Source organism: Pteronotus mesoamericanus, unplaced genomic scaffold, assembly GCF_021234165.1.
Source record: "Pteronotus mesoamericanus isolate MK-2021 breed Mesoamerican mustached bat unplaced genomic scaffold, CSHL_Meso_final scaffold_174, whole genome shotgun sequence".
NCBI lineage: Eukaryota > Metazoa > Chordata > Mammalia > Chiroptera > Mormoopidae > Pteronotus > Pteronotus mesoamericanus.
Genome location: NW_026555309.1, coordinates 12,015,796 through 12,030,631, shown reverse-complemented (window position 1 = coordinate 12,030,631; position 14,836 = coordinate 12,015,796). Strand labels below are relative to the sequence as shown.

The 14,836-nt window shown below is 44.8% G+C and overlaps 1 protein-coding gene across 1 annotated transcript; it reads left to right on the top strand.

Moving 5' to 3' along the window:
• Positions 1-4,712: 4,712 nt before the first annotated feature.
• On the top strand, positions 4,713-6,172 carry MSC (musculin). Its single transcript, XM_054590048.1, has 2 exons — positions 4,713-5,222; positions 6,067-6,172. Exons 1-2 carry the CDS (start codon positions 4,713-4,715, stop codon positions 6,151-6,153), a joined length of 597 nt encoding a protein of 198 aa, XP_054446023.1. The 3' UTR covers positions 6,154-6,172.
• The last annotated feature ends 8,664 nt before the right edge of the window (positions 6,173-14,836 follow it).

Below are 14,836 nucleotides of genomic sequence, written 5' to 3'. Positions count from 1 at the left end.
GTCCACGTGGTAAGGTGCAGTGGAGATGGCAGGGACAAGCGAGAGGAGACGTGACGTCATGTGTGCTTCCCGCGTGGTCGTGCTTTTTCCCACGAGTATGAGCCTGCCCTCTGAGTGGGCGGGAGTCAGGCTTCCAGACACCTGCCACGGCCAACAGTAGACACTGAAGGCACAGTTGCAGAGTTAATCCCTGAATTAGCCAATGGAAATATAATGCGAGCCGCATATGAAATTCTACATTTTTGGTAGCCACTTTATAAGAAGAAACAGGTGAAATTAACTTTAATATTTCCTTTAACCCACTCTATCTGAAAGCTTATCATTGGCATATTTTTAAAATGGCAATGAGGTGTTTTACATTCTTTTATTCATATTGTTTTCACTGTCTGGTTGTATTTTGCAGTACTTGTCTGTGCCTAGCCACATTTCAGGTACTCAGGAGCCTCATGTGGCATCCGTATTGGCCAGTGCTGGTCTAGGCTCTTTGTTTTTTTAGATCAAAGGTATGGGCAATTTCTTCAGCCAACCAGACAGCTGGGGACCTTAGGAGACTGGTGGCGGACAAGGCCAGGAGAGTCATGTGGGAAGCACTCTATCCTTTAAAATGCATCCCCAAAGCCATTTCTTAAACTACTTACTACATGTTTTGACTTGGTGTTCACAGAATGTAGATGCAGCTCCTGCTCTTCTCTAAACCCTAAACCCACCTGACCTGCCCAGCTTCAGGCCTCCTTGCTCAGTACTTACTACAGTGCGGGAACGGAGAGGGGCAATAAATGGCCTTTTCTATGGCCTGTAATTATTGTCCCACCTCATTTTCCCTTTTAAAAAATGAAAGTCTACATTTAAAAAAAAATATTTTAAGCCCTGGCCGGCGTGGCTCAGTTGGTTGGGCATCGAGTTTGATTCCCAGGGAACATGCCTGGGTTGCAAGTTCCGTCCCCTTGGAGTGTATGTCGGAGACAACCAATCCGTGTTTCTCTCTCACATTGATGTTTCTCGCCCTCTCTTTCTCCCTCCCTTCCCTTCTCTCTAAAATCAAAAATAAAATATTTTTTAAATAATAAATAGCATTTTAATATATTAAGCATTCTTTTTTCTGTTACACCAGAGCATGGTGTTTTCACATGCACCATAATCTCATTTAGCCCTTCAGTAACTGATTCAGGAGTTTTATCCTAGTTTTCAAATAAGCAAAGTGAGGCTTGGATAAGTGCTGTGACATTATGGTGAGAGAACTTATAGAAAGAAAACATTTCTAATACAGTCCCATACATTTTCCCTCAGTAAGATCCCTTATGAGTCCCGTGGAAAATGTCACAGAATGGATCCCTGACTTCAAACCCTAGAAGCAAGCAGTTAAAGCAAATGAAACATTCTGGTGCCATCTAAAACCCAGAACAAGCCCCGGAGTAAAAAGTGTGGGTCAGCTCCAGGTCCTGACACTTTAGCTCTGTGATGTTGAGCAAAGAAATTCACAGTAATAAAAGTAATTAGCATTTATCGATCTTCTCCAGTGTACCAGGCTCTGCCCCAGGCATTGCTCATATACTTCCTGGTCCTCACAACAAAACAGATAATTTATTTTATAGATTAGGAATCTGGGCTTCAGATAATGTAAGTTGTCAAAGGTCATACAGCCAATAAGCAGGAGAGCCAGGATTAGAAAACATTATTAAACATATTAATGTTTGTTTTATAATGTAATTTTAACCTTAACCCATTGCATAGTTTAAAAAAAAAATCTTAAAGAGTTTCAAGACCGTCAATGTATGTCATAAACAACTATATATTCTTGTTAGAAGTCTGAAAGGCTATAAAGCATGGGCATATATGAATTGCTTTTAATGTGCTTTTTTAAAATATAAAAATAAAGTATTATTGATTTGCCATGTGTGATAGCTTGCCAAAACAATTACAACAACTGGGCTTTCAAAGGAGAAAATTATCCTGGCACTGTTCAGCACATGAGGCTATTGTAGTCATTGAGAAGGAAAAACATAAGTGTTTTGAAAGTATAAAGGGTGAAAATGTCAAATATTACAGACTTATTAAAGCAAACTGCACTTCTATACTAATATGACAGGTATATGAAGATACACATCCCAATCTTCATTAACAGTCTGCAACTTAAAAAAAAGAAAGTAAAATATAACTAGAAAGAAGTGGTGGGAAAAGGAAAACAAAAGATAAAAGAAAACTAGAGAAATTACCCAGCTTTCTTGAAAAAGAACAGAGGGAAGGAGGGAGAAAGGAAGGACAAGAAGGAGGGAGGAAGAGAGGGAGGCAGGAAGGAAAGGGAAAAGACAGAAGAGGAAAAAAAGGAAGAAGGAAAAAGGAAAGGAAAGGAAAGGAAAGGACTATGAAAAATATAAGCACAATTGTTGGGATCAGGCGGTTCTTTAAAGAAGAAGAAACTGGCCATGACCTGCTTAGCTTTGAGGCTGGGTGCAGTTTTTGCGACTGTTTAGAGAAAATCTAGCGCTCTCCCCGCCATTAATCTTTCTGAAGAAAGACTTTGTTCTGCACCTGTATAAACAATCCAGATTTTTAAAACCTATATGCCTGCTCCTAATGTGTGAGACTATGTATTTAGACTGATAGCCTCAAGTCATCGATAGATTTGATGCAAAACTCTGGCCGGAGACCTCTCCTTTACATCATTTTGCTTCCCTTTCTTTCTGCTTCCCTCCTTCACGCACCTAGAGTCAAGTTCAAGTTCAAGCGCTCCAGGAACGATTGCTACGCATTGTCAAATACACCCTGTGTTTTCCCAGCCCAGAAAAAACTGGAGACAGCGTCCTTTTTACTCAACTGATGGCAGAAGGAGCCCCTCCCCCACCCCCCTACCAAAATGACTAATACACCGGGAGAAAAACCTTTGTAAAGCCAGGGCGGAGAAGCAGGACGGATTGTGTGAAACATCCCCCAAGAGAAAGGCATGGCCTGGGAGACGAAGGTAGAACGATGCCTGAGTGATGAAGTCAGCCCCGGCCAGCCACCTGTTGTGGCACTTCAGGCGCGGAGCCGGGCGCATTTGTTCTGCTGGAGGAGCCGGCGGAGTGCGGCTTGCCCCGTGGCTTTCCGCCCTCTCTGCCCTGGGCTAACTGCATGCCCGCCGGTCGCCTTGCACCTCGCCCAGCTTGGGAGCCTGAGGGTTTTAGGGGAAGGACAAGTAATGACCCAAGTCCTGTGTGAAGGCTCAAGGAGTAACTGAATCCCAACTGGATAGAGATTTAATTATTTTGTTGTTATCTTAGGTTTTGTCTTGTTTTGTTTTTAAATTATTTAGGGGGCAATCACATGTCGCCGAACCCAGTGATTGGGACAATGCAGGCTCCCAGTAGCTCTCCATTGATCTCCACCGCCAAAATGAAGTCTACACCCTCAGACCACGTACTGCAAAGGCCTTTCCAGTTAGGAAATCATTAGACCGCACGCAGTTTTTTGTTTTGTTTCTTTTGGGGGAAGGGGCAGGGTGTTTAATTTTTGGTTGGCCTGGGACACGACATTTCTGGGTTCTGTTTTTTTTTTTTTTTTTTTTTTTTTACACTTTGGACGATGGTGCTGACTTGGCATTCTGCATCCAGAAGTGCGCTCCTCAATACACAATCTAACATAGTAATCGATTCCCTAGGCTATAACTCAAATCTGTACCATGCACTGTGTTGTTAACAACAAAATCACACATGCCACTCTCGCAGATACAATATCCTGTGGTGTATGGCAAGGAGGCAGCTGGAATGCGGAGAGTCCAGGGGTCTAACCACTGATGTTGAGGCTATTTCTACTTACCAGCCTGATGATTTGGGGTCCCTTAATATATGTATCTGCGATTTAGCTTCAATCTTTGCAAAGTGGAGATAGGAACGTTTAAATCACAGATGTTTGAAAATGAAACGAACCAGTGGAGATAAAAGTGCTTTGTAGATCATAAAGAGAGGTCAAAGAAAAAGGAGGAGGAAAATGAGAGGTAACTTGCGGATTATTCGGTGTCGTTTGTTTTGCTTTTACACTTGTCCGGCAAGGCTTGGATAGGCAATGATACGATATGAGTGACGAACTTGGAAAACAGAGCTCTGCTGAAAAAGACGGAGCGAAGCAGAGGTCGCGATCCTGTGGTTTTCTAAGTGTGTGGCAATCTTCACCATCGCCATCGCTAAGATCTGTTGGGGTGGGAGTGGGAGTGGGATCCAAGTCCCATTCTTCCCTCGCCCAGAACACACTTATCTCACACTGACCATGTAAGGGTCCCTCGGGCCCGGGCCCAAATTTCGGCTATGCAGAGACTTCCCCTTCCCCGCCCCCACTAGCAGATCCCCTGCGCGCAAAAAGCGGTCCCCACCCCTTCCACGCCCCCGCCCCACCTCTTCTCCCCTCTACCCCCCTCCTTTCCAACGCGCTCTCTCCCTTTCTCTCTCTCTTTTTTGCCCGGGGTGGTTTGTTCCGAGCTGTACAGATAAATAGTCCTGTCAAAAAGCGCAGCTTGCGGTTGTGCGGGCCGAGCCTGGGCCCAGCTCCGACTTCTGGGCTCGGGCTCTTCGGAGTTAGCAGCAGGGCTCACTCCTGCGACTCTGCGCTGCGGAACCCTGGTCTCTAGTCCTCCTCGGATCTCGGTTCGGCCCCCGCCTCCGCTAAGGAGAGGAAGGCGGAGGCCGCGAGGCTGGCCTGGGGGAGGAAGGAGCGCGGGCGCGGGCGTGTGGGACGCAGCGATGTCCACCGGCTCGGTGAGCGACCCGGAGGACCTGGAGTTGCGGGGGCTGCAGCGGGGGTACCAGGTCCCCGCCTCCAAGAGGCCGCCCCTCCGCGGCGCAGAGCGCAGCTACATCTCGCCCAGTGACAACTCCTCGGCGGAGGAGGAAGACCCCGACGGCGAGGAGGAGCAGTGCGCTCTGGGCGAGGCGGGCGGCGCGGGAGGCTGTAAGAGAAAACGGCCTCGTGTAGCTGGGGGCGGCAGCGGCAAGAAGCCCCTCCCGCCCAAGGGCTCTGCGGCCGAGTGCAAGCAGTCGCAGAGGAACGCGGCCAACGCCCGAGAGCGCGCCCGAATGCGCGTGCTGAGCAAAGCCTTCTCAAGGCTCAAGACCAGCCTGCCCTGGGTGCCTCCCGACACCAAGCTTTCTAAACTGGACACGCTCCGACTGGCTTCCAGCTACATCGCGCACCTGCGGCAGCTTCTGCAAGAGGATCGCTACGAGAACGGCTACGTGCACCCCGTGAACCTGGTAGGGGCGCCGCGCTCCAGGCCCGGGGTGCGCGGCCGGGAGAGGTCCAGGGCGCTCCTGGAAGCCGGGCAGAGTCAGCCCGCTGGGAAGAACCCGAAAGAGGGGTTCTGGTTCGGGTGGTGAGGACGCCAGTTTAGTTTCCCCCAAATCACGGGAGGGCCCAGCCATGTTTCAGAAGAAGAACTATCCACCCTCTGTATGCATCATTATGATCATTGTACGTGGACCTATGTCCAGTGACAGCTATTGGCTAATATCCTACTTACGGGGTGAATCTGGGTTCCATTGCAGAATAAATGGCAAATCCCCCTCGAGCAACCTGTTCCGGCTGAACAGTCTTTAATATTTTATTGAACAAACCCTACTTTCTGAAAGGGAGGGAAGGGCGAGCTCTATTTAAGAGGGTTTGGATTTTTAAATTCTTGCAGAATAGCAGAGGTTTCCCCAAAAGGAATCAGTCTGGAAAGTCCCTCTCTGACCTGCCAACTCTTCCGGCTCGAGAGCGGAGGGCTGGGGGTGGTGGGGGTTGTGTGTGTGTGTGTGTGTGTGTGTGGTGGGGGAGGGAATTAATTGCGCTACAAAATCTCCAACCTCTTCAAGTTTCACCGAATGATGGTAAAGGCACGGTCCAGGAGGAAGCATGGATGGCCCCCCTTCAAGTCTCACGCAATCAAAATCCAGTAAAATTTAACTCCTAGTTTAGAGAGAGGAAAGGCAAACTTCCAGAACGCTGATAAAGCCGCTACTCAAATTCGGGACTATCACAGTGTCCACTTAGTCGAACGGTTTCGGTTTGACGTAGTCGTGTCTCGTCTTATATCAGGCGCTCTTTTTGATTTTACAGACGTGGCCATTTGTTGTCTCAGGACGACCCGACTCTGACACCAAAGAAGTTTCCGCTGCCAGCAGACTCTGTGGGACCACCGCTTAGATCGAACTTGACTTGAACTCACTCACTCGGATTACTGGTTAAGCCCTTGTGTTTGGGGGCCACGGAGAGGAGAAACTGCGTGAGAACCCCCAGAGAATGCAAAGAAAGTTCCATTGGGTGCTCCCAGACACCCCCTCCACCCCGAATTTCGAACACAACAGGTGGCGGGTGTGAGGGGAGAGGGGCAGAGCCCGAGGGGCGGCGGGCGTGGCTATCACGCCGGGCGCCCAGGGCCCCCGGCTGCCGCGGATTTTTGCGCGATTACACTCCATCTCTCCAGAAAGAGCCTCGGGTCTGGGGAGCGCGGACCGATCCAACCTCAGGCTTTAGCAATGCAGACTAACCCCACGCTGCCTTCAGAGCCTGGCGCTAACCGCCTTGGGTTAGTTTCCCCGCTGAACCAGAGATAAGTGCAGTCCACGAGATGGCACGGCTCTGCATAGCGCGGGCCTTTACGGTTAGGCACGGTCAGGACGCTCTCTCCGTGACAATCGGCTTCAAAGGCTCAAGTCTTCACGTGAGAACTCACATCGAGCAGATTTTTAAATTGCAAAGAGAGGACAGAGGATACCCGGATGGGGTGGGTCTCCCACGGTCCAGCGCCCTCCAGGAGGACAGAGGAGGGGGCGCCCTGGCTGTACCGGAAGCCTGGTGACGCTCAGCCTGAGACCACCTGAGCCGGGTTTACCCTAAGCGCTCACTGTCATTCCGCCTCTCTGCGACGGGCAGGCTCCTCACAGCTGCAGGTTCCCGCCCCTTCCTAACCCGGCTTCGGTCTACCCTATCTCCTCCTAGGGGTGAGACACCCTCCGCCCCACGTTCCCAGGCTCGGGTCTCCTTCCTCTACTCCCTCCTCCCACACTTCTTTGCAGAGTCCCCTGCGACTCCTGACTGTCCCCGCCTGCCCCTAACCCCCACCCCCGCACTGCCAGCACGGGTCGCCCTTCCTGCAACACTGTCTCCCTCGCCCACGTTCTTCCTCGCTCTGGACCGCTGAGCCTGTTCGGTACCTAGTGACCCTGCTCAGGGGGAACAAACCGCTGCTGGAGGCTGCACTACCACAGTTAATTAGCAAATGTAAATAAAGTTATTTTTTTATGAATAATAAACCGCATTGTGAAAAGTGAGTGCCCTGGGCGCGTCAGAATGTGGTCTTTGTTGCCCTTTGCTGAGTCTGGCCTGAAAGTTAACTTAAAGGTGCCCTGCTAGCTCTGGACAGAGATTGGGTCACTGTCTGCAGAGTGGAGGTGATAACGTTTGGTTCACTGCATTTCCAAATGTAACTCTCATTAATTTCTGATTGTTTCTACTTGAGGCCAGGGTCACTGGAAGGCAAGATTGCAGGCTTATGAGGCCCTAAGAGTTGTCTGGGGGCTATGCTGAAAGGTATATGTTCTTCAAAATCATATAGGTGCCCATCTCTCTCTCTCACACACACGCAACGCTTTGATCATCCTGAAACACACTCCAATGCTTACAACTGCAAGTAGTTCAAGAACCCCCTACAGTTCACCCACCAGAGTGTGTTGTGGGGGGCAGGGAACAGGGAGGGGGTGTCTTAGTAAGATGGCAAATTAAAACTATAATACAAGGCACCAGTTTGTATTTCAGTAGAATTTTTTTTCAAATAATGTTTATATGGTGTTTTTAATGTACACCATCTCATTTTCCTTGTTACCTTCTTCCACTTTCACTGCAATTTTTGCAGGAGGTAACAGCTTGGGAAACCCATCATACACATTTCTTAAATGCTGATTTTTTAAAAAGCAACATTCTCTTTGTAGAGCATTTAGAAAAGTATGAAGGATGAAACTACCTAAATAATTGCCCAGTTTGGGGGGTATCCTTTATTTTATCAAATTGGAAGTCAGTTTTCTTGACCAAGGGGAGTACATACAGCTGCAGTGTAAGAGGTGAGAGAGAGGTGGGGAGCATGAGTGATTTCCTATTTTGAACCAAAACAACCCAAAACTCTGGGAAACTGCTTTTCTCACACCATTTCCTTGGGCTTCTGTTTATATCCAGAGGATTCCATCCCTCCTAATCCAGTTCTCATCCTCTAAAGCTGGGCTCTGGGTTTACATTAATTGGTTTCTGTGGCATCATGTACTCTCTGGTGAAAAAAAGAAAGAAAGAAAGAAAAACAAAGCAAAACAAAGCAAAAAACAAAAACTCCAGAGTACCTAGTGACAGGAAACTTTGGTTTAGTCAAAGACACCTTAGCTGGCCCTAAGTTCTGTTCTGGGTGGCCGACCTCTTGGCGGTTGGGGTGTCTGCTGGGGGCAAGCTCTGAGTCGAGGTCTTTTCCAAAGCTTCCAGCAGAAGCGGTCCTTTTCAAGGAGGAGACAGCACACTAGTGCTTTAAGGTGAACCTGAATGTCAATAGAACCCCACTTGAAATCCAAGCTCTGTTCCTCCACAGACTAGTGACCATATGCAACCCCTCTAAGCCTCAGATTTCTCATCTCAAAATGGGGTCATAACAATGCCTACATGCGAAGATTGTTGTCAGGAAAAAATGTGATAACAATATTGTTCTAATAGACAGTGAGCAGCACCCTAAATGCTGACCATTGGAGGGAAAGGGTGGAGTGCACGTTTTGGCACAAGGGGATGTTTTAAATAGGTGGGAACAGTCCAGGAATCCAGTCTAACACTGAGTCCAGTTTTGAGATGCCTGGATTACACCTGTATGAGAAAAGTGTGCCACAAGAGCAGAAACAGAAAAAGAAAAGACAGGATATATCTGTGGTGAATACAGGTAATAACAAGCATTTGAAAAAAAACAAGGAAATATTAAGGCAAATTCTCATAAGTAAAAGGAAAATATTTAAAATATGTGTTTCTCTAATTGTATTCTCTCAGCACACTTCAGGAGTACACTCTGATTTTCTGCCCCTACTCCATTCCTCCCCTCCCCACACAGGCGCATTAAGGCGGTACTACTCACTGACTCACGGGTCCTGTGTTATACATACCCTGCAAGCTCATTGTTATTGCCACTTTATAATCCTATAATTTATAGAGAAGAAAAAACTTTCTCAGGAATTGTTTGCTTCATGGTTTCTGTAAAAAGTACAATGCCAAGAACTATGTTATTTAAAAAAAAAGAAGAAGAAGAAAGAAAGAAAGAAACCCATTTCTAGTAAGTCCCCATGAAGAGTATTGCACAAACTTCTCGGCAGGGATTGCTCTTCATATTTTCAAAGGAAATTAAGTGAAAATTTCTCCTTGGTTTAAAAAAAATCAATATAGGAAAATTAGACATGGCATAAAAGATCAAGGTAATAACAGTGGTAAAGGGGAATGATGGGACAAATATACAGATAAGGATTAAGGACACCTGAACTAATATCAAAGGAAACTTGTCTTGAACCTGTCTGTTTTCTTTTCATTTTCTTTTTCTTTTAAATTACAGTCAACGTTCAATATTATTTTGTATTATTTTCAGGTGTACCGGATAGTGGCTAGACAAACATATACTTTACAAAGTCTTCCCCCCTCCGTTTCCAGTACCCACCTGGCACCATAAATAGGTGTAGCAATATTATTGACTATGTTTCCTATGCTGTACTTTACATCCCCATGACTACTTTGTAACTACCAAGTCATACTTCTTAACTCCTTCACCTTTTTTACTCAATCCCTTTGAACCAGTCTTTTCTTGTCCTACCATGACTATCCTGTGCTCTGAGTGTTAGAAAGGTATATCCTCAAACCTTTCCTACTTTTTTTTCTTCTCTTCATCATTTTTCTTTAGGAATTTGGGCTGAAGAAATAGGAGCTGGGACTGGGGAACAGAGGGGTTAAGAGAAAAAGAGAAGTAAGCCTGTTCTTATGTTTATCTCAATATTACTACACTGCTGTGAGAGAAAAGTGGAGGGGGGACTCTAAGAAATATAATGTTAAAAGTACTAAATAACAAATAAAATGAGTAAATTGAGAAAATACTCCTCAGGGGGCTTTTTGAGGGACCAAAGCCTTATTATTAGTGATACTGACTCAATCAAAGAGAACAAAAATCCCCTTTCACAAGCCCTTCCTAAGATGAATATTTTAAAAGAAATGCTTTCGGCACTGTAATCTTGAAACATTTAGGTGTTTCTCTTGGTGGTGGATGGTGAGGTGATTTTGTGCATATTTTTTGCTGAGCTTCAAGGTACAACTTCACTTTAGACGGCTTCTTCAAGGGACAGTGAGACAATGGCAATTACAACTTACAAAGCAGACTTTTTTTTTTTTACAGGGACAGTCCCCATACACCCCCACCTCCGTAATAAATGCTTCATACATTTTTTAAAAAAAATAAGAAAGACATCTCTATAAAAAAAAAAAACTAAGTGGAAAACATCCTATTTTAATAGGTAAAGGGAAATACTTTGGCTAGTACTTTTGAAAAAATAAAACAATAACCGAGAAAGTAATTTTAGTGCTGCTTGGAAAGGCAGCAAATGGGGGAATTCATGACTGACTTCTCACTGCTGACTTCTAGGAAATGCTGCGGGAGGTGCGGAGTGGCTCCTGTTGGAACTGAGCACCTGGCTGCTCCCCTTCCCCTGGGCACCCCTGTTCACCCACCAAAGGGAGGCCCGTGTGCTTATCTTTGCACTCACCACTCACCCTTCACCTCCTTTTCTGTTCTATTCTGCCCTTTGCATTGTTTTTCTCCTCCCTTCCACAACAGTGAAAAATTGGTCCACAGAAATCCTTGGAATCCACCACTCTGAGAAGGTGTAGAAAGTGGCCAGAACCCTAAATCTATGTGTAGCATGTAAGCACAACTGGCACTGAGGTACTAGTTACCTCGAATGATCTCATCCCTTGTCCGTTCTACCATCACCTTGTGGTAAAGTGGGTTGTGGAGCAATTAAGAGCAGGGGCTAAGGTGTTGGGTAACAATCTGGTATTTGTACTGATTATTAATTACTATTGGCTGTAGAGATGAGGAAGGGTGGAAAGAGAGTCACCAGGGGCTTTTATTTTTTACTTTTATGTCTTTCTTAAAAGAGTTTATATGTTGTTTTTGAAATTTTTGAAAACATATTTTTTTAAAAAAAGATCACGAGCTGCAGTGTCAGATGTAGCTGGTGACAGTCTAGTCCACCATTTCCTAATCTGCATCTTGAGGGACTTAGTTCTGCTGGGTGAGACAAGAATATCCATCCTACCTCATAGACTGTTTTCAAAATAGATTAAACGAGATAATTCTATTAGGCACTTTGGAAATGCTCCATTGATGCTAATTTTTAAAAATTGTGGTCTTAATTTTCTTTCCTTTCCTTTGATATTAGTTCAGGTGTCCTTAATCCTTATCTGTATATTTGTCCCATCATTCCCCTTTACCACTTTTATTACCTTGATCTTTTATGCCATGTCTAATTTTCCTATATTGATTTTTTTTAAACCAAGGAGAAATTTTCACTTAATTTCCTTTGAAAATATGAAGATCATAACACTCAACACCAAAAATTATCCATGGGATAACAAACAAGCTCATTTAGGAGTGCAGGATAGACCGATGGATTTTGATGTAAGAGTACAAGAAGTTCATTGATATGATTTCTGACTGACTATGCAGCCAGTTTTTCAGAAACTGTACTTGTAGAGTCTTGATATAGTATGGAAGAATATCCATGACTACTTGAAATGACCATTAAAATACTTCTTCCCTGTACAACTTTACATCTGTGTGAGGCTGAATTTTCTTCATACACTTTCACCAGTAACATGTCACAAGAGGTTGGTGTATAAAAGCAGAGATAAGAATCCTGATAATTTCTATGAAGTCAAATATTAAAGAGATTTACATAAGTATAACATTGTGCCACTCTTCCCATTAAAATGCTTTGGAAATCATAGCTATTTTTATTAAAAATATGTTTACATTCACATGTAATTTGTATTTTAAAATAAATTAATAAATCTTTCCTTTCAGTTTTGATTTTAAATCCAGTAAATATCAGCAGATAAAGCCACGTCAGCAAAAGCTTTTCAGGGGTCCTTAATAATTTTTAAAAGTGCAAAGACACCAGAAACAGGAAAATGTTTGAGAACCTCTCGCCTAGATAATTCCTAGGGCCCTTTTTGTTGACAAGATTCCACATTTTCTTAATTTTCTGACAATCTCAGTGGGACAGGAGTCTGTTGATCATGTCTGGGTTGGACATAGGAGCAAATACGAGATCAGGAAGATTCGTCAGAGGGGTTAGGAAGATGGCTTTGATGGGGCAGGCTTTCTTTACATGATACCCCTGTTGTCCAGCCAGACAAGCAGGGAGGCCAGCGCCTGAGCTGCTGTCACAAAGGATGTTCCCGGAAGAATTTCAGTACCGCTTTCTACTCTACCCACATACTCATCTCTACCCCATACTCATCTCTACCATCTCCTATTTAGGCCCTTTGTACTGAAGCAAGCTGAACTTGGTTTTCTGAGGAAAGGGAAAATATTGTACTGCCTTAAACTCCTGATTGTAAAACCTCATTCCTTTAGCCCCTATATTAAAAACATTAAAATTCCCTGAAGGCTATGTTAGAATCAGAGCATTATATTGTCCTAGTGAAGAAATTTATTTCAGGAAATGTGGGAATCATTTCCAATGATCTTCAATAAAACATTTTTTATCTGTAGGTTTGTTTGTCAAGTAGCAGACAAATATATTTATTAATGATAATGTTGATTAAATTATATAGGGCACATCATTGAAATAACAAAAAGCCATTACATGTAATTTGAATACAAATGAACAAAAACATGCAAACAACAAGAACCCAGAGATTCCTCAAATGCTTTGGAAACAATCATCTTCAAAGGCACAAAAAAAAGGATCCTCTAAAATAAAGAGCTCAGTGATGTGAGGTGTGAGATATTTGGACAGTCCTTAAGGATAGTGTTGCAAGAAGAGATAGGGAGTGGAGAGGGAGTATCATTGTGCAAAGATAACAACAGAAATTCCTCAGACTAAATCCAAATAAGGTGCATGTACATTGCAAAGGGAAGGGCTCTAAGAGGTGGAAGCCAAAGAAGAAAGGGGCTGGGAACACTGTGGGGACAAGGTGGGTAAACCACACACACACAGAGAAAAAGAGGCTGCTGTGAGTGGAAGACAGACCATAGACCTCAAACCTGTGCATTGTAGAGATAGGCTGTTTGTTATGTTCTAAACAGAGCATCTCGGGTGTTTCTGATTGGGCACTGTACTACTGGCTGTTTATATGCACAAAACTCTCTAATAATGTTTAATTTTTACATGTTTTAATTATTGGCTTCCTCCAAATTGTGGTGATGAGACAGGTTGAGTTATCCACCCTCTCTGGCTCAGTCCTTTCTGACTGAAACCATTTCTTTGGAAACATGGACTGGGATAGAGTTGTCTCTACTAAACTATGGGATCTAATTACCAAAGGTGGTCCCGAATGAACCAGGTCTCCAAGGACCCAGGCCCTGTGTAAGGCTCACCCAGTGACATGCTCTTAACCAATCAATGGAAGGTGGCAGAAGCGACAGACAGGCCAGGGTCTGAGTGTTAAGGACTAGAAGTTTCTGCTTTTACTCATTTGGGATCCCTAAGCTTCCAGATGAGAAGTCCAACCATGTTCCTGAAGAGACAACATGACGATACCACATGACCATGCACATATGTTTTAACAATCTATTATCAGGAAAGCCTTGAGACTACACAGAACTGAGGTGCCCCATTGACAGTGAAGACTGAGACCCAGACGTTTGATCCCAATGGAGCCATTACAGCCAGCCATGGAGGCGTCTTAGTGGAGAGTGAAGAGGCTACCGAGGGCAGATGGCGGAAGTGAATCATCCCTGCTGGGCTCTACCCTAACTGCTGACCCATAGGGTCCTGACAGGTAATAATATAGCTGTTATGTTAAACTGCTAATTTTGAGTAGTTCTTTTTTTTTTTTTTTTAAGATTTCATTTATTTATTTTTTTAGAGAGAGGAAGGGAGGGAGAAAGAGAGAGAGAAAAACATCAATGTGTGGTTGCCTCTCACGTGCACCATACTGGGGACCTGGCCCGCCACCCAGGCATGTGCCTTTGACTAGGAATCAAACTGGTGATCCTTTGGTTCACAGGCTGGCACTCAATCTACTGAGCCACACCAGCCAGGGCAAGTAGTTTGTTATTCAGCAGAAGATGGACAAAACATATTGTCATGTCAATTTTGACATCAGCCATTTATTTAAGAAACCCACATTGATCATCTGCTGTGAGCCAGGACAGTGCTGGACAGAACAAAGGGCTGCCTCACCTTTAAGTGCTGTAAAGGAGGAAACCAACAAATGGACCGCTATTGGCAGTACAGTGTACCATGTGCTATGAGAGAGGTTGGCGCTCTGGGAGGAAGGACGCAGAACCCAGTCTGGGATGATCACGGAAGACTTCCCAGAGAGCTGACAGGGGAGGTGAGTCTCAGAGGAGGGCTGGCCAGGGCTTACCAAAGAGAAATGTAAGTAGAGGAGAGGCTTCCAATACTAATCCGGTGATGGGTTAATGTCTAATATAGTGGTTAAGAGCAGGGACTCTAATAATTGACTTAAAAGTCACTGAGCTTCAGTTTCTTCCTTTGTAGACTGAGGATATAATAGGACCTACCTGCTGGGGTTGTTGTGAAGATTAAAGGCAAACACTTAGTACAGCGCCTGTCATAGTGGTTGTCAACAAATGTTA

What these genes read in the sequence shown, in the direction of transcription:
- MSC (XM_054590048.1), top strand. Translation starts at nt 4,713, where the DNA reads ATGTCCACCGGCTCGGTGAGCGACCCGGAGGACCTGGAGTTGCGGGGG. An exon ending in ACGTGCACCCCGTGAACCTG is followed by an intron (nt 5,223 to 6,066) that starts GTAGGGGCGCCG and finishes TTGATTTTACAG; the next exon opens with ACGTGGCCATTTGTTGTCTC.